The sequence below is a fragment of the Pristiophorus japonicus genome, chromosome 3 (assembly GCF_044704955.1).
Source record: "Pristiophorus japonicus isolate sPriJap1 chromosome 3, sPriJap1.hap1, whole genome shotgun sequence".
Taxonomy (NCBI): Eukaryota; Metazoa; Chordata; class Chondrichthyes; family Pristiophoridae; genus Pristiophorus; species Pristiophorus japonicus.
In genome coordinates this window covers 191,601,956-191,626,058 of record NC_091979.1, presented here as the reverse complement: position 1 = coordinate 191,626,058, position 24,103 = coordinate 191,601,956, and the positions used below count along the sequence as shown (strand labels likewise).

At 46.1% G+C, this 24,103-nt stretch overlaps 1 protein-coding gene across 1 annotated transcript in view; it reads right to left on the bottom strand.

The window, feature by feature from the left end:
• LOC139255025 (cyclic nucleotide-binding domain-containing protein 2-like) overlaps positions 1-24,103 on the bottom strand; it is an 85,084-nt gene that overhangs the window by 42,920 nt on the left and 18,061 nt on the right. Inside the window, exons 4-5 of the mRNA XM_070873858.1 lie at positions 10,813-10,969; positions 9,501-9,652 (exon numbers count right to left, since the gene is read on the bottom strand). Of these exons, the coding sequence (XP_070729959.1) occupies positions 9,501-9,652; positions 10,813-10,969 (309 nt within the window). The remainder of the gene's footprint in view (positions 1-9,500; positions 9,653-10,812; positions 10,970-24,103) is intronic.

Sequence of the window (24,103 nt, the reverse complement as noted above, 5' to 3'; positions counted from 1 at the left end):
TCCCTCGAAACAGATCCTGCAATGCAATGCCTCCTTCCTCGTTGGGCTGGAAATGTACTGAGCAAGAAAGTTCTCCTGAACACACTTCAGAAATTCCTCTCCCTCTCTACTATTACTAATCCTGTCGGTGGTGGCATATGAGTAAAAAAAAATGAAAACTTCAGAATTCCATCAAGCTTCCATGTACTCCGTTGAAAGGTAAACAAATTTCATCTTTATTATGGATATAACTTCGATGATAAACAATGGCATCTTTCTGTGCCGATTTCTCAATGAGCGCTGCTTTCTGTTAACTCAGGAGTGGCCAGATTCGCTGACCGAGCAGAAAATGTTTTTGGGAAAACTGAAAAATGAACAAAACTGGCGCAGACATGACGTCAAAAAAACTTAACGTAAAAAAAATCGTAACTAGCTCAGTTGCATCGGCGTAGATTCCTGGGGAAACTTTGATTTAAATACTTACACAAAAAAACCCGGCATACACAAAAAAAACGGTGCAAATGACCTGGGAAAATTGAGCCTAATATTCGGATAGTTGAAGTCCCCCATTATCACTACTCCATAGTTCTTGCACCTCTCTGTAATTCCCCTGCAAACTTGCTCCTCTATATCCTTCCCACTACTTGGTGGCCTACAGAATACACTGTGCATTTATACCTATAAACACAGTATATCTATCTTAGATCTTTTTCTATTCTCTCTTAGTCTGACCCCACCTAATATTGTACTATTTCTTACTCTAGTGCTATCCGTCTGTTCCAATCCTTTGTGCACCTTGTTTCTCCTTTCTAATACTATATCCTGGTGCCCATCCCCCTGCCAAATGAGTTTAACCCCTCCCCAACAGCACTAGCAAACCACCCGCCCCGAGCATATTGGTCCCGGTTCTGTTGAGGTGCAACCCGTCCGGCTTGTACAGGTCCCACCTTCCCCAGAAACGGTCCCAATGCCTCAGGAATCTAAACCCTCCCTCCTGCACCATCCATCCAGCCACGCAATCATCTGCTCTATTTCCCTATTTCTATACTCAGTAGCTTGTGGCACCGGGAGTAATCCGGAGATTACTACCTTTGAAGTCCTGCTTTTTAATCTGTTTCCGATCTCCCTAAACTCTGCCTGCAGGACCTCATATCTCTTTCTACCTATGTCATTGGTACCGATATGGACCACGACCTCTGGCTGTTCATCCTCTCCCCTCAGAATGTCCTGCAGCCGCTCAGTGACATCCTTGACCCTGGCACCAAGGAGGTAACATGTCATTCTGGAATCATATCTGCGCCCACAGAAACGCCTGTCTGTTCCCCTAACTATCGAATTCCCTACCATTATTGCTTTCCCGATCATCTTCCTCCCCCACTGTACAGCTGAGTCACCCATGGTGCCGTGGATTTGGCTCTGGCTGTCCTCCCCAGAGGAACCAATGCCCTCACCAGTATTCAGCACTGTGGTGCTACATCTCAACCTACTAATGCCAAAGGATCTTGGGCGTTCTGAATTGAGGTTTATGCACCAATGAAGCCACAGCACCAACCTCTAGTCTCACAAAGTTCAAACACGATGGCCCAGTGAATAAGAAATATAAAGGCAAAGAGTTGACTCACTGACTTTGAGGGCTTGGAGGCTGCATGTAGAATCATAGTATCAAACAGTGCAGAAGAAACATAGAAACATAGAAACATAGAAAATAGGTGCAGGAGTAGGCCATTCAGCCCTTCGAGCCTGCACCACCATTCAAGAAGATCATGGCTGATCATTCACCTCAGTATCCCTTTCCTGCTTTATTTCCATACCCCTTGATCCCTTTAGCCGTAAGCGCCATATCTAACTCCCTCTTCAATATATCCAATGAACTGGCATCAACAACTCTCTGCGGTAGGGAATTCCACAGGTTAACAACTCTCTGAGTGAAGAAGTTTCTCCTCATCTCAGTCCTAAATGACTTACCCCTTATCCTTAGACTATGTTCCCTGGTTCTGGACTTCCCCAACCTCGGGAACATTCTTCCTGCATCTAACCTGTCCCGTCCCGTCAGAATTTTATATGTTTCTGAGATCCCCTCTCATCCTTCTAAACTCCAGTGAATACAGGCCCAGTCTCTCCAGTCTCTCCTCATATGTCAGTCCTGCCATCCTGGGAATCAGTCTGGTGAACCTTCGCTGCACTCCCTCAATAGCAAGAACGTCCTTCCTCAGATTAGGAGACCAAAACTGAACACAATATTCCAGGTGAGGCCTCACCAAGGCCCTGTACCAACTGCAGTAAGACCTCCCTGCTCCTATACTCAAATCCCCTTGCGATAAAGGCCAACATACCATTTGCCTTCTTCACCGCCTGCTGTACCTGCATGCCAACTTTCAATGACTGATGTACCATGACCCCCAGGTCTCATTGCACCTCCCCTTTTCCTAATCTGCCACCATTCAGATAATATTCTGACTTTGTGTTTTTGCCACCAAAGTGGATAACCTCACATTTATCCACATTATACTGAATCTGCCACACATTTGCCCACTCACCTAACCTGTCCAAGTCACCCTGCAACCTTTTGGCGTCCTCCTCACAGATCACACCACCACCCAGCTTAGTGTCATCTGAAAACTTGGAGATATTACACTTAATTCCCTCATCCAAATCATTAATGTATATTGTAAAGAGCTGGGGTCCCAGCACTGAGCCCTGCAGCACCCACTAGACACTGCCTGCCATTCTGAAAAGGACCTGTTTATCCCGACTCCCTGCTTCCTGTCTGTCAACCAGTTCACTATCCACGTCAGTACATTACCCCCATACCATGTGTTTTAGTTTTGCAGACCAATCCCTTGTGTGGGTCCTTGTCAAAAGCCTTTTGAAAGTCCAAATATACCACATCCACTGGTTCTCCCTCTACCAGTTACATCCTCAAAAAATTCTAAAAGATTTGTCAAGCAGAATTTCTCTTTCATAAATCCATGCTGACTTAGACCGATCCTGTCATTGCTTTCCAAATGTGCTGCTATTTCATCTTTAATAATTGATTCCAACATTTTCCCCACTACTGATGTCAGGCTAACCGGTCTATAATTACCCGTTTTCTCTCTCTCCCTCCTTTCTTAAAAAGTGGTGTTACATTAGCTACCCTTCAGTCCATAGGAACCAATCCAGAATCGATAGACTGTTGGAAAATGATCACCAATGCATCCACTATTTCTAGGGCCACTTCATTAAATACTCTGGAATGCAGACTATCAGGCCCCGGGGATTTATCGGCCTTCAATCCCATCAATTTCTATAACACCATTTCCCGCCTAATAAGGATTTCCTTCAGTTCCTCCTTCTCACGAGACCCTCGGTCCCCTAGTATTTCCGGAAGGTTATTTGTGTCTTCCTTCGTGAAGACAGAACCAAAGTATTTGTTTAACTGGTCTGCCATTTCTTTGTTCCACATTATAAATTCACCTGAATCTGATTGCAAAGGACCTACGTTTGTCTTCACTAATCTTTTTCTCTTCACATATCTATAGAAACTTTTGCAGTCAGTTTTTATGTTCCCAGCAAACTTCCTCTCATACTCTATTTTCCCCTTCCTAATTAAACCCTTTGTCCTCCTCTGCTGTATTACAAAATTCTCCCAGTCCTCTGGCTTGCTACTTTTTCTGGCTAATTTATATGCCTCTTCCTTGGATTTAACACTATCCTTAATTTCCCTTGTTAGCCACGGTTGAGCCACCTTCCCCGTTTTATTTTTACTCCAGACAGGGATGTACAATTGTTGAAGTTCATTCATGTGATATTTAAATGTTTGCTATTGCCTATCCACCATCAACCCTATAAGTATCACTCACCAGTCTATTCTAGCCAATTCACGTCTCAAACCATCGAAGTTACCTTTCCTTAAGTTCAGGACCCTAGTCTCTGAATTAACTGTGTCACTCCCCATCTTAAGAAAGAGTTCTACCATATTATGGTCACTCTTCTCCAAGGGGCCTCGTATAAGATTGTTAATTAGTCCTTTCTCATTGCACATCACCCAGTCTAGGATGGCCAGCCCTTTAGTTGGTTCCTCGACATATTGGTCTAAAAAACCATCCCTTATACACTCCAGGAAATCCTCCTCCACCGCATTGCTACCAGTTTGGTTAGCCCAATCAATGTGTAGATTAAAGTCGCCCATGATAACTGCTGTACCTTTATTGCACGCATCCCTAATTTCTTGTTTAATGCTGTCCCCAACCTCACTACGACTGTTTGGTGGTCTGTACACAACTCCCACTAGCATTTTCTGCCTTTGGCATTCCGTAGCTCCACCCAAACCGATTCCACATCATCCAAGCTAATGTCCTTCCTTACTATTACATTGATTTCCTCTTTAACCAGTAACGATGTCATGTATCTTACATTATTATATATAACTGTATCCTAACATGCTTTCCATGACTGTAATAAGATATGACCTGTAACCACCAGCATACCTTTCCACCAGGGGTCCACTTGCAAGAGACAGGTATAAAAGGGCAGGTCTCAGGCAAGTGCAGCATTCCAGAGCTGTGAAATAAAGGTGCAGGTCCAGAGTGACCTTGACTTCACTACATGCCTCGTGTGAATCTGTACTGAGGGGACAGGACTTTACAGTGGCGACGAGGATGGGATTACAGAATCCACAGAATGGTGAACAACGGATCAGATGAAAAGTACAATGCGGGAGACAATTGGGAGGACTTTATAGAAAGGCTCCAGCAAAGCTTTGTAACCAAAGACTGATTAGGCGACGATAAGGCAGACAAGAGAAGAGCCCATCTCTTGACCAGCTCTGGCTCGAAAACATACGCTTTAATGAAGGATCTGTTGGCACCCGAGAAACCAGCAAGCAAGTCGTTTGAAGAATTGAGCACACTGGTAAGAGACCACCTGAAGCTAGCGAGCAGCCTACACATGGCCAGACACAGGTTCTACAACTACAGACGCTGTGTGGGCCAGAGTATACCCGACTTCGTGGTGGAACTTCGGAGGTTGGTTAGTTTATGTGAGTTCTCCGATGAACTGAGGAGAGAAATGCTGAGAGACTTTTTCATTGAAGGAATAGGCCACGCAGGCATATTCCGAAAACTCATAGAGACCAAGAACCTGACCTTAGAGGCAGCAGCACTGGTTGCACAGACATTCTTGGTAGGGAAGAAGAAACAAGGTTGATTTACAATGCAGGTATGACAACTAACGAAATATTGGAACAAGAAGTTCACAGCACAAAACAAGCTGCTACCCCCACACACAGACAAAACCGGGAGAACAGGTTCTCAACAGCAGGCAGAAGCCATCAAGGGCCACAGGAACGGCGGCCGTTCACACCTCATCAACCCACAATGCGAGCAATCAACTACAAACTGAGAGAAGCTCAGGAGAGATCAGTCAGATGCAGCTCATTCTTTGGGAACACTTTGAACAATGGAACAGGTCTGTGCTGGAGGTGTGGGGGTGGGCACTCAGCAAGGGGATGTCGATTTCAGCAGGCTGTTTGCAGAAATTGTGAATATACAAGGCATTTGGCCCGCATGTGCAAAAAATGGCAGCTCGGCTGGTATATGAATCGGATGGGTCGGAAAGCGGACCAGAAGAAGGTGGGGACAGTACCCGGGACACCGGTGTATAGCGGGTCAACACGATCAATGGCCGTTGCTCCTACAACAGGATGCCTCCTATAATGATGAGAGTCCTACTCAACGGGATATCTGTCAACATGGAGCTGGATACGGGAGCGAGTCAATCTCTCATGGGCGCTCAACAATTTGAACAACTGTGGCCGCATAAAAGAGACAGACCAAAACTCACAAGGGTCGACACCACACTAAGGACCTACACCAAAGAAATTGTACCAGTCCTCGGCAGCGCCATGCTCTCTGTCACACACAAAGGGACAGTGAACCAACTTCCCCTGTGGATTGTCCCCGGAGACCCCCCAGCACTGCTGGGGAGAAGCTGGCTGGCAAAACTAAACTGGAAATGGGATGATGTCCATGCCATGTCATTAGAGGAACGGACCTCCTGCTCAACAGTTATAAAGCGATTTGAACATCTTTTTCATCCAGGTGTGGGCACTTTCAAAGGGGCCAAAGTCAAAATCTATATCACACAGGATACTAGACCGGTCCATCACAAGGCCAGAGCTGTACCCTATGTGATGAGGGAAAAGATTGAACACGAACTAGACAGGCTTCTGCGGGAAGGCATTATATCACCTGTGGAATTTAGCGACTGGGCAAGTCCCATCGTCCCAGTCATGAAGCCTGATGGATCCGTACGAATCTGTGGGGACTACAAATCTACCATAAACAGAGTCTCCCTTCAGGACCAGTACCCGCTGCCCAGAGCGGAGGACTTATTTGCCACATTGGCTGGAGGTAAACTTTTCTCAAAATTAGACCTCACATCTGCATATATGACGCAAGAATTGACCGAGGAATCCAAGCTACTCACCACCATCAACACACATCGAGGCCTTTTCATGTACAATCGATGCCCATTCGGCATCAGGTCGGCAGCTGCCATATTCCATCCCGGGGACGGTTGTATTTCAAGACGACAAACTTATCACGGGCAGGGACACCGACTCCCATCTCCGTAATTTGGAGGAAGTATTAAAGCGGTTGGATCGAGTAGGCCTATGAGTCAAGAAATCCAAGTGCCTGTTTCTCGCACCCGAGGTTGAATTTTTGGGCAGAAGGATTGCTGCTGATGGAATCCGCCCATCAGAGTCCAAAACAGAAGCAATTTGCCTGGCACCCAGGCTCCGGAATGTCTCAGAACTGCGTGCCTTTCTCGGGCTACTCAATTACTTTGGGAACTTTATGCAGAACTTAAGCACGCTGCTGGAGCCTCTCCACGTGCTACTCAGAAAGGGGTGCGCCCAGGAACGCGCCTTCAATAAGGCACGCAACCTTCTGTGTTCCAACAGTGTTTTGACTTTCTTTGACCCAGGTAAAAAGCTAGTTCTCACATGCGATGCGTCAGCGTATGGGGTCGGGTGCATTTTGCAACATGCCAAAAGTGCAGGCAAATTACAACCCATAGCTTATGCTTCCAGGTCACTTTCGCGGGCGGAGCGCGGGTACAGAATTGTAGAGAAGCAGGCGGTCGCGTGCGTGTACGGTGTCAAAAATACCTTTTCGGGGCCAAGTTCGCGTTAGAAACCGACCACAAGCCCCTCACGTCCCTCCTACCCGAGAGCAAGGCAATAAACGCCAACGCCTCGGCGCAAATTCAACAGTGGGCACTCATGCTGGCATCCTACGACTATACCATAAGGCACAGACCAGGCACAGACAACTGTGCCGACGCGCTCAGCAGGCTACCCCTGGCGACCACGGAAGGGTCTGAGGAACAGGACTGTGAGATAGTCATGGCAATCAATGCCTTTGAGTCCACAGGTTTGCCCATGACGGCTCGCCAAATCAGAGCCTGGACGGCCAGCGACTCCACGTAATCCTTAGTAAAAGACTATAATGTGGAACTCGCACCACACCTGGTGGACAGACAGAGGGAACAACCTGAGGAAAGGGCAATCCCAACAGACAGCCCAGGCGAGTCAACAACAATCACACCAATCGAAACAGACAGCCCAGGCGAGATACCAGCAACCACACCCAAAGAAAAACAGACACCAAGGCAACTCAGAGCCACAACTCAGACACTCCACGCGAGAGCGTAGACCACCTGAGAGACTGAGCCTATAAAGATAATAAGACCTTGGGGGAGGATGATGTCATGTATCTTACATTATTATATATAACTGTATCCTAACATGCTATACATGACTGTAATAAGATATGACCTGTAACCACCAGCATACCTTATCACCATGGGTGCACTTGCAAGAGACAGGTATATAAGGACAGGTCTCAGGCAAGTGCAGCATTCCAGAGCTGTGAAATAAAGGTGCAGGTCCAGAGTGACCTTGACTTCACTACATGCCTCGTGTGAATCTGTACTGAGGGGACAGGGCTTTACAAATGCTACCGCACCTCCTTTTCCTTTCTGTCTATCCTTCCTAAATGTTGAATACCCCTGGATGTTGAGTTCCCAGCCTTGGTCACCCTGGAGCCATGTCTCCGTAATGCCAATTACATCATACCCATTAACTGCTATCTGTGCAGTTAATTCGTCCACCTTATTCCGAATATTCCTCGCATTGAGGCAGAAGGAAATCATTTGGCCCATCGTGCCTGTGCTGGCTCTTTGAAAGAGCTGTCTAATTAGTCTCACTCCCTGCTCTTTCCCCATAGCCCAGTAAATTTTCCTTTTCAAGTACTTATCCAATTCCCTTTTGAAAGTTACAATTGAATCTGCTTTCACCCCTCTTTCAGGCAGCACATTCCAGATCATAACAACTTGCTGCGTAAAAATAAATTCTCCTCACCTCCCCCCTGGTTCCTTTGCCAATTACTTTAAATCTGTGTCATTTTGTTACTGACCCTCCTGCCGGTGGAAACAGTTTCTCCTTATTTACTCTATCAAAACTCTACAAAAGGACATAGACAGGCTAAGTGAGTGGGCAAAAATTTAGCAGATGGAATATAATGTTGGAAAGTGTGAGGTCATGAACTTTTGCAGAAAAAACTAAAGAGCAAGTTATTATTTAAATGGAGAAAGATTGCAAAGTGCCGCAGTACAGCGGGACCTGGGGGTACTTGTGCATGAAACACAAAAGGTTAGTATGCAGGTACAGCAAGTGATCAGGAAGGCCAATGGAATCTTGGCCTTTATTGAAAAGGGGATGGAGTATAAAAGCATGAACGTCTTGCTACAGTTATACAAGGTCACACCTGGAATACTGCGTGCAGTTTTGGTTTCCATATTTACAAAAGGATATACTTGCTTTGGAGGCAGTTCAGAGAAGGTTCACTAGGTTGATTCCGGAGTTGAGGGGGTTGACATATGAGGAATGGTTGAGTAGGTTGGGCCTCTACTCATTGGAGTTCAGAAGAATGAGAGGTAATCTTATCAAAACGTATAAGATTATGAGGAGCTTAACAAGGTGAATGCAGAGAGGATATTTCCACTGGTGGGGGAGACTAGAACTAGAGGGCATGATCTTAGAATAAGGGGCCACCCATTTAAAGCTGAGATGAGGAGGAATTTCTTCTCTCAGAGGGTTGTAAATCTGTGGAATTCGTGCCTCAGAGAGCTGTGGAAGCTGGGACATTGAATAAATTTAAGTCAGAAATAGACAGTTTCTTGAGCGATAAGAGGATAAGGGGTTATGGGGAGTGGGCAGGGAAGTGGAGCTGAGTCCATGATCAGATCAGCCATGATCTTATTGAATGCGGAGCAGGCTCGAGGGGCCGTATGGCCTACTCCTGTTCCTATTTCTTATGTTCTTATGAGCTGCGATTTGTAGAGTCCTGCATGCAAATAGTTTCTATCTCATGTGTAAACTACCTCAGAATAACTCACGTCACTTAACTTTTCTTTAACTTTTGGAAAGGAATCGGCAATAACAAATAAACAGAAAACTGCAGGAACTGCTCTACCTAAAAAATATAAAGCGTTGATGAGATTCTTCCACCAGCACCTGGTCAAGTCTGTTTGAAAAGAAGTCCTCTTTGTCTACAACCAGTAGCTCAGTCTCCTCCATGCAGACAGCAGTGAAGTTCCTTCGCAGGGCTTTCAACACTGGAATTTCCTGCAATGGAAAGAAAAGGATTACATCTGGTCCATGTGACCCTTAGCAAACAGGAAGCTCGCAAATCATTCATGAAGCGCCTGAGGATGTTAGGCCAAGGCAGGCCATTTGCCTATGCGTAGGATCGCACGCTAGTGAATTTCCTATCTTGGCCGTGCTCATGATTTCACGTGTCAAGTGGAAAAGAGGCTTCCTCAACAAGGGGACAGGGGAAAGCAGGGAGTGGTAGCTATACACAAGGCCCACTCTCATTGGTTCTCATGGCAGCACCATGTCTTGGAACAGGTTGGCACTCTTCGCTCCTCGCACCGCAGTGCAGCTCTCCCTCTGTCCTGCACTGGAGTGTCAGCCTGGATTGTATGCGCAAACTCTGGAGTGGGGCTCAACCCATTGACCCTTCTGCCCAAGAGGCAATGGTGCTATGAACTGAGCCAAACAAAACAAGCATGAATGAGTCGGGTACAAATATTACTTTGACACAAGTTACATTATATCTAGTGCAGCTAAAGGTATTTAGAAAGCTTTTCATGACCTCAGGACATCCCAAAGTGCTTTACAGTCAATGAAGTACTTTTTGGAGTGTAGTCACTGTTGTAATGTAGGAAACACAGCAGGCAATTTGTGCACAGCAAGCTCCCACAAGGAACAATGTGGTAATGGCGAGATAATGTTTTTGATGTTGGTTGAAGGATAAATATTGGCCAGGACTTGAATGGTGCCAAGGGATCTTTTACATCCACCTGAAAGGGCAAACAAGACCTCGGTTTAATGTCTCATCCAAAGGACAGCACCTTTGACAGTGTAGCTCTCCCTCAGTACTAGATTTTGTGCTCAAGTCTCTGGTGTGGGACTTGAATACATAACCTGCTGACTCAGAGGCGAGTGGGCTACCCACTGAGCCCTGGCTGACTAACCCATTTAAGGATAAGGCTTGCAATTTTCTATTTAAAAAAAATGTAACACATTGAAAAACGCAGCAAAATACCAAGGCTTGAAATTGGATCTTTGTGACTTATTTTCAGCATGTGTTTTGGGAGTTGGGGGTTGGTGGGAGACAGGGACAGGGGTAAAGATGCATCCAATCCCATCCCTCCCCATTTCACTATCCCAGATGTTACACCTCAGATGTCCGGATAAGCATGTACACTGAGAATACTCACTCCAAACCTGGCACCCTTTCGTAAGTCAGCTTGATGTTCATTTTCAAACGCGCTGCTTCCATCTTCATCACTGGTGAAGCTAACTCCCCCCGAGTATATGAAATAGAAACTGTTTGCACAATGCCCCTTCTTTGTTATCACCCTTCTCCTCCTAAACCTAGGGCAGATGCAACAAACTGGGTGAATATCATGCAACCTTGTATTTCCGTGCTTCTCCCCCAATATCCTTTCTTTTCATACTTGCCTCACATTACAGCACCATTCCATGAATTGTCCTTCAATACCTCATCTGGGTACAACAACAACAACTTGCACTTATTGTAATATATATAGCTCTACCCAGTGGACTACTGTGGTAATGCAGCCATTGCTGTTTACAACAATAAAGAGGGAACAGGTCACCTGACAGGTTCCTGAAGTTATCAGCCATCTTAAAGCTTGTGTGTTTGTGAGGTTGTACAGAAGATATCACATTTGGCGACGAAGGATAGGAGTTCTGGATAACCTAGCTGAAATTTTTATTGATGGATAATTCAGCCAACTGACAGAGAGACTTTGCGGGCTTCTATGCTTTGATTAACAGCTAAAGATCCAAAGTAAATTACAAGCACACTTGGCTGATTTGCCAGAGTCCAGATGGCCGTGCCTATGGGAATAATAGGGCACTTGGGTGAGTTCCAACATCACCGTGAAACTTTCGGAGCATACGTGGAGCAGCTAGAAATGTTTTTCACCACAAATAGTATCATCGAAGTCCCCGTTGATGAAAACTGTAACCGGGTGCAGTTGGAGAGAAAATGGGCTATTTTCTTAACTGAAGCAGGCCACAAGGTGTATGAAACCCTGAAAAATTGTTTGAGAGCGAAGATATCCTTTTCGAAACAAAAAAAACAAGTGGTTAAGCTTGATTTGTAACCATGGAAAAAAAATCCATGGGCTAGAATCTCCACTTTTTTTGCCTGAACGCCAACTTAACGCCCATTTTAACCACTGAAATGACGTATAATGCCCAGATGATCGCCCATTTTGGCACAAAATGGAAACTGATGGCCTTTTTAGGAGACTTATCGCTGAGTGTTATTTTCCCCATGTGTTTAATGCCGAGAAAAAAAATTACCATCTCCCCACTTTTTTGGGGCAGTATCAGCAGAATGGACGATTTCGATGCCCATGTTATTGCCCAGCGTTACTTTCCTCGTGGACTTAACGCCAAGATTCAATAACACCCAGCAACTGTTTTTTGTCATAAAGAGCATATTTACCCAAACTAGCGGCCATGGAGATCGCCCATCGTCAATTTCACCACCTCGCACAAAAAGTGGAACTAACAGGGATGGACGCCAGTGGTGTGGCTGGCATTTGTTGAATCCCACTCTTATGTGAGGAGCTGATATCAGAAAGATTTGCCTGAAAGAGCGCTGATGTGAGTGACAATGCTGACACACTGCTCTGTGTGTGCAGCTCAGACATCAATGGTGACCATCACCTTGGTGCCAGTTAAAGTTATGTTGATTGATGTAAAGTTGTATTTAACCCTTTCACAGTAAGGAATCACCAGTGTGTAATGGTCCAGCTATCTGAGACAATGCGCAACAAGGTTATGTTCAATAACAAAAATTTAGTACCAACATTGGTTTGAAATCATAAGTAACACAGTCAATAACCCCCAAACACTGCCCACATCTCACTTTTTCCACCATTGACATAAATCACATGGTCAACGTGTCCACCAACATAGAATACAAAGGCAAAGCAGGAGCGTGGCCCCCAGCCCCCATACATTGCAACAAATTGCATACACCCAGATGGAGGTATAACACAGCCATCACCTGTGGACATGCACCTAACTTTCCTTCCCCCCTCTCGTTTTTTCTTCCCACCTCTAACCCTTCCCCTCCTCATCAGAGGCTGAGCGGCATTCAGGAGTTCATTGTTGAGGCCTACAAAAGGCACAGCAGGGAGTCCGGGGAGCAGCATCGCCGGAGGCGAAGCGGCCGTCAGGAGCTCGTTGCTGAGGCGTGCTTGTGCAGCTGCAGCAGGGGTATGTGGCAAAAAAGAAGTAGAAAGAAATCAACAGGTGACGTCACAGCCAAGAGGGTAAGTGATTGGCAGGTGATTGGTAAGTAGCTTTTCTTTTTCTTTTCTAAATCAGCAAGTAACATTTAGCATTGCTGTTGCCAAATTAAGTTAATCTAGGGGTTAAGTCATGGCAGGAGAGCTCGGACACGTGTTATGCTCCTCCAGTACCATGTGGGAAATCAGGGACGCCTCCGATGTCCCTGACGACTACGTGTGCGGGAAGTGTATCTGCCTCCAGCTCCTGACGAACCGCGTTGCGGAACTGGAGCTGCGGGTGGATTCACTCTGGAGCATGCACGATGCTGAGAATGATGTGAATAGCACATTTAGTGAGTTGATCTTACCGCAGGGTCCACAGCCAGACAGGGAATGGAAGACCAACAGGAAGAGCAGTGCAAGGAAGGTAGTGCAGGGGCCCCCTGCGGTCATCCCCCTGCAAAACAGATACACCGCTTTGGGTACTGTTGAGGGGGATGACTCATCAGGGGAGGTCAGCAGCAGCCAAGTTCATGTCACCATGGCTGGCTCTGCTGCACAGGAGGGCAGGAAAAAGAGTGGGAGAGCGATAGTGATAGGGGATTCAATTGTAAGGGGAATAGATAGGTGTTTCTGCGGCCGCAACCGAGACTCCAAGATGGTATGTTGCCTCCCTGGTGCAAGGGTCAAGGATGTCTCGGAGCGGGTGCAGGACATTCTGAAAAGGGAGGGTGAACAGCCAGTTGTCGTGGTACACATAGGTACTAACAATATAGGTAAAAAACAGGATGAGGTCCTACGAGACGAATTTAAGGAGCTAGGAGTTAAATTAAAAAGTAGGACCTCAAAAGTAGTAATCTCAGGATTGCTACCAGTGCCATGTGCTAGTCAGAGTAGGAATCGCAGTATAGCTCAGATGAATACGTGGCTTGAGCAGTGGTGCAGAAGGGAGGGATTCAAATTCCTGGGATATTGGAACCGATTCTGGGGGAGGTGGGACCAGTACAAACCGGACGGTCTGCACCTGGGTAGGGCCGGAACCAATGTCCTACGGGGAGTGTTTGCTAGTGCTGTTTGGGAGGAGTTAAACTAATATGGCAGGGGGATGGGAACCTATGCAGGGAGACAGAGGGAAATAAAAGGGAGACAGAAGCAAAAAATAGAAAGGAGAAGAGTAAAAGTGGAGGGCAGAGAAACCCAAGGCAAAAAACAAAAAGGGCCACTTTACAGCAGAATTCTAAAGGGCCGGTGTTTTAAATTTATTCAATGACCCAGCTTCCACAGCTCTCTGAGGCAGCGAATTCCACAGATTTACAACCCTCTGAGAGAAGAAATTCCTCCTCCTTAAATGGGCAGCCCCTTATTCTAAGATTATGCCTTCTAGTTCTAGTTTCCCCCATCAGTGGAAACATCCTTTCTGCATCCACCTTGTCAAGCCCCCTCATAATCTTACACATTTTGATAAGATCATCTCTCATTCTTCTGAATTCCAATGAGTAGAGGCTCAACCTACTCAACCTTTCCTCATAAGTCAACCCCCTCATCTCTGGAATCAACCTAGTGAACCTTCTTTGAACTGCCTCCACGCAAGTTTATTCTTTCTCAAATATGGAAACCAAAACTGCACGCAGTGTTCCAGGTGTGGTCTCACCAATACCCCGTATAACTGTAGCAAGACTTCCCTGTTTTTATACTCCATCCCCTTTGCAATAAAGGCCAAGATTCCATTGGCCTTCCTGATCACTTGCTGTACATGCATACTACCCTTTTGTGTTTCATGCACAAGAACCCCCAGGTCCCTCTGTACTGCAGCACTTTGCAATCTTTCTCCATTTAAATAATAACTTGCTCTTTGATTTTTTTCTGCCAAAGTGCATGACCTCACACTTTCCAATATTATTCTCCATCGACCAAATTTTTGCCCACTCACTTAGCCTGTCCATGTCCTTTGGCAGATTTTTTGTGTCCTCCTCACACATTGCTTTTACTCCCATCTTTGTATCGTCATCAAACTTGGCTATGTCACACTCGGTCCCTTCTTCCAATGTCGTTAATATAGATTGCAAATAGTTGGGGTCCCAGCACTAATCCCTGTGACACCCCACTAGTTACTGATTGCCAACCCGAAAATGAACCATTTATCCCGACTCTCTGTTTTCTGTTAGTTAGCCAATCCTCCATCCATGCTAATATATTACCCCCCACCCCCTGAACTTTTATCTTGTGCAGTAATCTTTAATGTGGCACCTTGTCAAATGCCTTCTGAAGTCCAAACACACCATATCCACCCTGTTCGTTACATCCTCAAAGAATTCCAGAAAATTTGTCAAAAATGAATTCCACTTCATAAATCCATGCTGACTCTGCCTGACTGAATTATGCTTTTCCAAATGTCCTGCTACTGTTTCTTTAATAATGTACTCCAACATTTTCCCAACCATAGATGTTAGGCTATGTTCTTATCTTCCCCGGTACACTCTTCCCAGTACACACTCACCGGTATACCCTCCCGATACACTCTCCCCGGTACGCACTCACCGGTACACCCTCCCAATACACTCTCGCCGGCACACACTTCCTATACACTCTCCCCAATACACTCTCGCTGGTACACCCTCCCTATACACTCTCCCCGGTACATGCTCTCTGGTACACCCTCCCCAGTACACTCCCCTGGTACACCCTCTCTGGACACTCTACACATTATACCCTCCCGATACACTCTCCCTGTCTCTCGGGACAGTCTCCTTGGTACACTCTCCATGTTACACCATCCCCGGTACACCATCCCTGGTACAACCTCTCCGATACACTCTCCATGTTACATCCTCTCCGGTGTAACTTTTGCAATCCGTCTTAATGTTCCCTGCAAGCTTCTTCTCGTACTCCATTTTCCCTGCCCTAATCAAACCCTTTGTCCTCCTTTGCTGAGTTCTGAATTTCTCCCAATCCCCGGGTTCGCTGCTATTTCTGGCCAATTTGTATGCCACTTCCTTGACTTTAATACTATCCCTGATTTTCCTTGATAGCCACGGTTGAGCCACGGTTGAGCCACCTTCCCTTTTTTATTTTTACGCCAGACAGGAATGTACAATTGTTGTAGTTCATCCATGCGGTCTCTAAATGTCTGCCATTGTCCATCCACAGTCAACCCCTTAAGTATCATTCGCCAATCTATCCTAGCCAATTCACGCCTCATACCTTCAAAGTTACCCTTCTTTAAGTTCTGGACCATGGTCTCTGAATTAACTGTTTCATTCTCCATCCTAATGAAGAATTCCACCATGTTATGGTCACTCTTCCCCAAGGGGCCTCGCAAACGAGATTGCTAATTAATCCTCTCTCATTACACAACACCCAGTCTAAGATGGCCTCCCCCCTAGTTGGTTCCTCGACATATTGGTCAGGAAAACCATCCCTTATGCACTCCAGGAAATCCTCCTCCACCGTATTGCTTCCAGTTTGGCTAGCCCAATCTATGTGCATATTAAAGTCACCCATTATAACTGCTGCACCTTTATTGCATGCACCCCTAATTTCCTGTTTGATGCCCTCCCCAACATCACTACTACTGTTTGGAGGTCTGTACACAACTCACACTAACGTTTTTTGCCCTAGTCTCCTAGAACTTGCTTAATATGTTCTCCTGGAAATTGCTTAACATGGAACCAATGTCCTAGGGGGAGTGTTTGCTAGTGCTGTTGGGGAGGAGTTAAACTAATATGGCAGGGGGATGGGAACCAATGCAGGGAGACAGAGGGAAACAAAAAGGAGGCAAAAGCAAAAGACAGAAAGGAGATGAGGAAAAGTGGAGGGCAGAGAAACCCAAGGCAAAGAACAAAAAGGGCCACTGTACAGCAAAATTCTAAAAGGACAAAGGGTGTTAAAAAAACAAGCCTGAAGGCTTTGTGTCTTAATGCAAGGAGTATCCGCAATAAGGTGGATGAATTAACTGTGCAAATAGATGTTAACAAATATGATATGATTGGGATTATGGAGACGTGGCTCCAGGATGATCAGGGCTGGGAACTCAACATCCAGGGGTATTCAACATTCAGGAAAGATAGAATAAAAGGAAAAGGAGGTGGGGTAGCATTGCTGGTTAAGGAGCAAATTAAGGCAATAGTTCGGAAGGACATTAGCTTGGATGATGTGGAATCTATATGGGTCGAGCTGCAGAATACCAAAGGGCAAAAAACGTTAGTGGGAGTTGTGTACAGACCTCCAAACAGTAGTAGTGATGTTGGGGAGGGCATCAAACATGAAATTAGGGGTGCGTGCAATAAAAGTGCAGCAGTTATAATGGGTGACTTTAATATGCACATAGATTTGGTTAACCAAACTGGAAGCAATACGGTGGAGGAGGATTTCCTGGAGTGCATAAGGGATGGTTTTTTAGACCAATATGTCGAGGAACCAACTAGGGGGGAGGCCATCTTAGACTGGGTGTTGTGTAATGAGAGAGGATTAATTAGCAATCTCGTTGTGCGAGGCCTCTTGGGGAAGAGTGACCATAATATGATGGAATTCTGCATTAGGATGGAGAATGAAACAGTTAATTCAGAGACCATGGTCCAGAACTTAAAGAAGGGTAACTTTGAAGGTATGAGGCGTGAATTGGCTAGGATAGATTGGCGAATGATACTGAAAGGGTTGACTGTGGATGGGCAATGGCAGACATTTAGAGACCGCATGGATGAACTACAACAATTGTACATTCCTGTCTGGCGTAAAAATAAAAAAGGGAAGATGGCTCAACCGTGGCTATCAAGGGAAATCAGAGATAGCATTAAAGCCAAGGAAGTGGCATACAAATTGGCCAGAAATAGCAGCGAACCCGGGGACTGGGAGAAATTTAGAACTCAGCAGAGGAGGACAAAGGGTTTGATTAGGGCAGGGAAAATGGAGTACGAGAAGAAGCTTGCAGGGAACATTAAGACGGATTGCAAAAGTTTCTATAGATATGTAAAGAGAAAAAGGTTAGTAAAGACAAACGTAGGTCCCCTGCAGTCAGAATCAGGGGAAGTCATAACGGGGAACAAAGAAATGGCGGACCAATTGAACAAGTACTTTGGTTCGGTATTCACTGAGGAGGACACAAACAACCTTCCGGATATAAAAGGGGTCGGAGTGTCTAGTAAGGAGGAGGAACTGAGGGAAATCCTTATTAGTCGGGAAATTGTGTTGGGGAAATTGATGGGATTGAAGGCCGATAAATCCCCAGGGCCTGATGGACTGCATCCCAGAGTACTTAAGGAGGTGGCCTAGGAAATAGTGGATGCATTGACAGTCATTTTCCAACATTCCATTGACTCTGGATCAGTTCCTTTGGAGTGGAGGGTAGCCAATGTAATCCCACTTTTTAAAAAAGGAGGGAGAGAGAAAACAGGGAATTATGGACCGGTCAGCCTGACATCGGTAGTGGGTAAAATGATGGAATCAATTATTAAGGATGTCATAGCAGTGCATTTGGAAAGAGGTAATATGATAGGTCCAAGTCAGCATGGATTTGTGAAAGGGAAATCATGCTTGACAAATCTTCTGGAATTTTTTGAGGATGTTTCCAGTAGAGTGGACAAGGGAGAACCAGTTGATGTGGTATATTTGGACTTTCAGAAGGCTTTCGACAAGGTCCCACACAAGAGATTAATGTGCAAAGTTAAAGCACATGGGATTGGAAGTAGTGTGCTGACATGGATTGAGAACTGGTTGTCAGACAGGAAGCAAAGAGTAGGAGTAAATGGGGACTTTTCAGAATGGCAGGCAGTGACTAGTGGGGTACCGCAAGGTTCTGTGCTGGGGCCCCAGCTGTTTACACTGTACATTAATGATTTAGACGAGGGGATTAAATGTAGTATCTCCAAATTTGCGGATGACACTAAGTTGGGTGGCAGTGTGAGCTGCGAGGAGAATGCTATGAGGCTGCAGAGCGACTTGGATAGGTTAGGTGAGTGGGCAAATGCATGGCAGATGAAGTATAATGTGGATAAATGTGAGGTTATCCACTTTGGTGGTAAAAACAGAGAGACAGACTATTATCTGAATGGTGACAGATTAGGAAAAGGGGAGGTGCAAAGAGACCTGGGTGTCATGGTACATCAGTCATTGAAGGTTGGCATGCAGGTACAGCAGGCGGTTAAGAAAGCAAATGGCATGTTGGCCTTCATAGCGAGGGGATTTGAGTACAGGGGCAGGGAGGTGTTGCTACAATTGTACAGGGCCTTGGTGAGGCCACACCTGGAGTATTGTGTACAGTTTTGGTCTCCTAACCTGAGGAAGGACATTCTTGCTATTGAGGGAGTGCAGCGAAGGTTCACCAGACTGATGCCCGGGATGGCGGGACTGACCTATCAAGAAAGACTGGATCAACTGGGCTTGTATCCACTGGAGTTCAGAAGAATGAGAGGGGATCTCATAGAAACGTTTAAAATTCTGACGGGTTTAGACAGGTTAGATGCAGGAAGAATGTTCCCAATGTTGGGGAAGTCCAGAACCAGGGGACACACTCTAAGGATAAGGGGGAAGCCATTTAGGACCGAGATGAGGAGGAATTTCTTCACCCAGAGAGTGGTGAACCTGTGGAATTCTCTACCACAGAAAGTTGTTGAGGCCAATTCACTAAATATATTCAAAAAGGAGTTAGATGAAGTCCTTACTACTAGGGGAATCAAGGGGTATGGTGAGAAAGCAGGAATGGGGTACTGTTCAGCCATGAACTCATTGAATGGCGGTGCAGGCTAGAAGGGCCGAATGGCCTCCTCCTGCACCTATTTTCTATGTTTCTATGTTTCTATGGTCTCCTGGAACCTGCTTAACACGGTCTCCTGGAACTTCCTTAACATGGTCTCCTAGAATTTACTGACAGTGGTCTCTTGGATCTTGCTTAACATGGTTTCATGGAAATTCCTCAACATGGTCTCCTGGAACTTGCTTAAAATGGTTTCCTGGACCTTGTTGACCATGGCCTCCTGGAACGTGCTTAACATGTTCTCCTGAAATTGCTTAACAGGGTCTCCTGGAACTTCCTTAATGGTCTCCTGGAAATTGCTCAGCAGGGTCTCCTGGAACTTGCTTAAAATGGTCTCCTGGAACTTGCTTAATATGATCTCCTGGAACCTGCTTAATATAGTCTCCTGGAACTTCTGACCATGCTCTCCTGGAACTTGCTTAAAATCGTCTCCTGGAACTTGCTTAACATGGTCTTCTGGATCTTGTTGACAGTAGTCACTTGGAACTTCCTCAACATTGTTTCCTGTAACTTCCTCAATATGGTCTCTTGGAACTTGCTGACCATGGTCTCCTGGAACTTGCTTAACGTGGCATCCTGGAACTTGCTTAATATAGTCTCCTGGAACTTGCTTAGAATGGGCTCCTGGAACTTCCTCAACATGGAAATACCTCACCGTGGTCTCCTGGAACTTGCTTAACAGACTCTCCTGGAACTTACTTAAAGGTCTCCTGGAACATGCTTAACAGAGTCTCCTGGAACTTGCTTAATATAGTCTCCTGGAACTTACTTAGAATGGTCTCCTGGAACTTCCTCAACATGGTCTCCTGGAAATTCCTCAACGTGGCCACCTGGAACTTGCTCAACAGGGTCTGCTGGAACTTGCTTAACATGGTCTCCTGGAACTTGCTTAACATGATCTCCTGGAACTTGATTAACATGATCTCCTGGAACTTGCTGACAATGGACTCCTGGAACTTGCTCAACATGGTCTCCTGGAACTTGCTTCACATGGTCTCCTGTAACCTCCTCAATATGATCTCCTGGAACTTGCTGACCATAGTCTCCTGGAACATTTATAACAGGGTCTCCTGGAACTTGCTTAATATGTTCTCCTGGAACTTGCTTAACATGGTCTCCTGGAACCTGCTTAACATGGTCTCCTGGAACCTGCTTAACATGGTCTCCTGGAACTTGCTGAACAGGGTCTCCTAGAACTTGCTTAAAAATAACTCTTGTAACTTGCTGACCAAGAGCTCCTGGAACATGCTGAACAGGGTCCCTTGGAACCTGCTTAACATGCACCCCTGGAACTTGCTTAATATGGTCTCCTGGAACTTCCTCAACATGGTCTCATGGAACTTGTTAATATGGTCTCCTGGAACTTCCTCAACATGGTCTCCTGGAACTTGCTGACCATAGTCTCATGGAAGATGTATAACAGGGTCTCCTAGAACTTGCTTAATATTTTCTCCTGGAACTTGCTTAACATGGTCTCCTAGAACTTGCTTAACATGGCCTCCTAGAACTTGCAGACAGTGGTCTCTTGGATCTTCCTTAATATGGTCTCATGGAAATTCCTCAACATGGTCTCCTGGATCTTGCTGACCATGGTCTCCTGGAACTTGCTGACCATGGTCTCCTGGAACTTGCTTAACATGGCCTCCTGGAACTGGCTCAATGGTCTTCTGGAACTTGCTTAACAGGGTCTCCTGGAACTGGCTTAAAAATTGTTATATATGTATACTCATATTTACTCTGTACAGCCACCAGAGGGCTCAACCCCTGGAGTCCCAAGGGATCCCATAATCCCTTGGGAGCACAGGTATTTAAGGAGGCTTCACAGGTTGGAGAGACACTCTGGAGACCTGCAATAAAAGACTAAGGTCACATTTTACTTTGAGCTCACAGTGTTCAGTCTGACTCTTTCTTCATACACAACAACTGGCGACGAGATACAGATAGCGAACCCAACGATGCAGAGAACAGTGGGTATCCTGGAGAAATTCTCAGAGGGAGATGATTGGGAAACTTTTGTGGAGCGACTCGACCAATACTTTGTGGCCAATGAGCTAGATGGGGAAGAGAGCGCTGCCAAACAAAGGGCGATCCTCCTCACCGTCTGTGGGGCACCAGTGTTTGGCCTTATGAAGAATCTGCTCACTCCAGCGAGAGCCATGGAGAAATCGTATGCTGATTTGTGCACACTGGTCCGAGAGCATTTGAACCCAAGGGAATGCGTTCTGATGGCGAGGTACCGGTTCTATACCTACAAAAGGTCTGAAGGCGAGTTATGTCACCGAGCTAAGACGCCTTGCAGGACATTGCGAATTTGAAGGACATTTGGAGCTCAGAGACTTTTTCGTACTTGGCACTGGCCATGAAACCATACTTCGCAAACTTTTGACTGAGGAGACCCCAACTTTGAATAAGGCCATAGCAATAGCCACCAGTGACAATACGAAGCAAATCTCTCAGCACACAAGTGCTGCTACAAGTACTGTGAACAAAGTGATGTTGCTTTTGAATCGTAACGTACAGGGCAGGTCACACATACCTGCAGCTACATGTCCGCAGATGTCTCAGAGTCGACCATCAAAGGTGATGAATGCAAGGCCATTAACACCTTGTTGCCGTTGCGGGGATGATCATCGTTTCCATTCAGGCTGATTAAAGAGTACATTTCAAGGGCTGTGGAACAATGGGACACCTCCAACGAGTGTGCAGGCGAGCTGCAAAGCCTGTTAAACCTACAAATCACCATGTTGCAGAGGAGGACAGATCCACAGAGAATCACTATGAACCAGAGCCTCAGACCGAGGAGGCAGAGGTACATGGGGTGCATACATTCACCACGAATTGTCCCCCGATAATGCTGAATGTTGAACTAAATGGACTCCCGGTGTCAATGGAGCTGGACACGGGCGCGAGCCAGTCCATCATGGGCAAAAAGACTTTCAAAAGGTTGTGGTGCAACAAGGCCTCAAAGCCAGTCTTAACACCAGTTCGCACGAAACTAAGAACTTACACGAAAGAACTGATTCCTGTAATCGGCAGTGCTACTGTAAAGGTCACCTATGATGGAGTGGTGCACAAGCTACCATTCTGGGTGCTACCGGGCGATGGTTCCATGCTGCTCGGCAGGAGCTGGCTGGGAAAGATATGTTGGAACTGGGACGATGTCTAAGCGCTATCGCCCGCTGATGAGACTTCGTGTGCCCAGGTCTTAATCAAATTTCCTTCGAACCAGGCATCAGGAAATTCCAAGGAGCAAAAGTGCAGATCCACCTAATTCCAGAGGCGCGACCCATCCATCACAAGGCAAGAGCAGTACCGTACATGATGAGAGAAAGGGTAGAGATCGAGCTGGACCGGCTGCAACAAGAGGGCTTCATTTCACCGATCGAGTTCAACGAGTGGGCCAGTCCTATCGCCCCAGTTCTCAAGGGAGACGGCACCGTCAGAATCTGTGGCGATTACAAAGTAACTATCAATCGTTTCTTCCTCCAGGACCAATACCCACTACCAAATGCCGACGACCTCTTTGCAACGCTGGCGGGAGAAAAGATGTTCACCAAGCTGGATCTGACTTCAGCTTACATGATGCAGGAGCTAGAGGAATCATCGAAGGCCCTCAACACGCATAAAGGTCTTTTTGTTTATAATAGATGCCCATTTGGAATCTGATCTGCGGCAGCGATATTCCAGAGAAACATGGAAAGCTTACTGAAGTCGGTCCCGCACACCGTGGTCTTCCAGGACGACATCTTGGTCACAGGTTGGAACACAGTCGAGCATCTGCAGAACCTGGAGGAAGTTCTTAGTTGACCACGTGGGGCTCAGGTTAAAACGCTCGAAGTGCATTTTCCTGGTGTCTGAAGTGGAGTTCCTGGGAAGGAGGATTGCGGCGGACGGCATCAGGCCCACCAACGTGAAGACAGAGGTAATCAAGAACGCACCGAGGCGACAGAACGTGACGGAGCTGCGGTCGTTGCTGGGACTCCTGAACTACTTTGGTAACTTCTTACCGGGTCTCAGCACACTGTTAGAACCACTGCATGTCTTACTACGAAAAGGGGACAAATGGGTTTGGGGCAAAAGCCAAAAAGATGCCTTTGTACAAGCGAGAAAATTGTTATCAAATTGCTTGTGTTGTATGATCCATGTAAACGTTTGGTACTATCATGTGATGCGTCGTCATGTGGCATCGGGTGTGTATTGCAACAAGCTAATGATTTCGGGAAACTGTAACCGGTTGCTTATGCATCCAGGAGTCTGTCTAAGGCTGAGAGAGCCTATAGCATGATTGAGAAAGAAGCGTTAGCGTGTGTCTATGGGGTAAAGAAAATGCATCAATACCTGTTTGGGCTAAAATTCGATTTGGAAACTGACCATAAGCCACTTATATCCCTGTTCTCCGAGAGTAAAGGGTTAAATATCAATGCATCGGCCCGGATCCAGAGATGGTTGCTCTCATTGTCTGCATCCAACTACGCCATCCGCCACAGG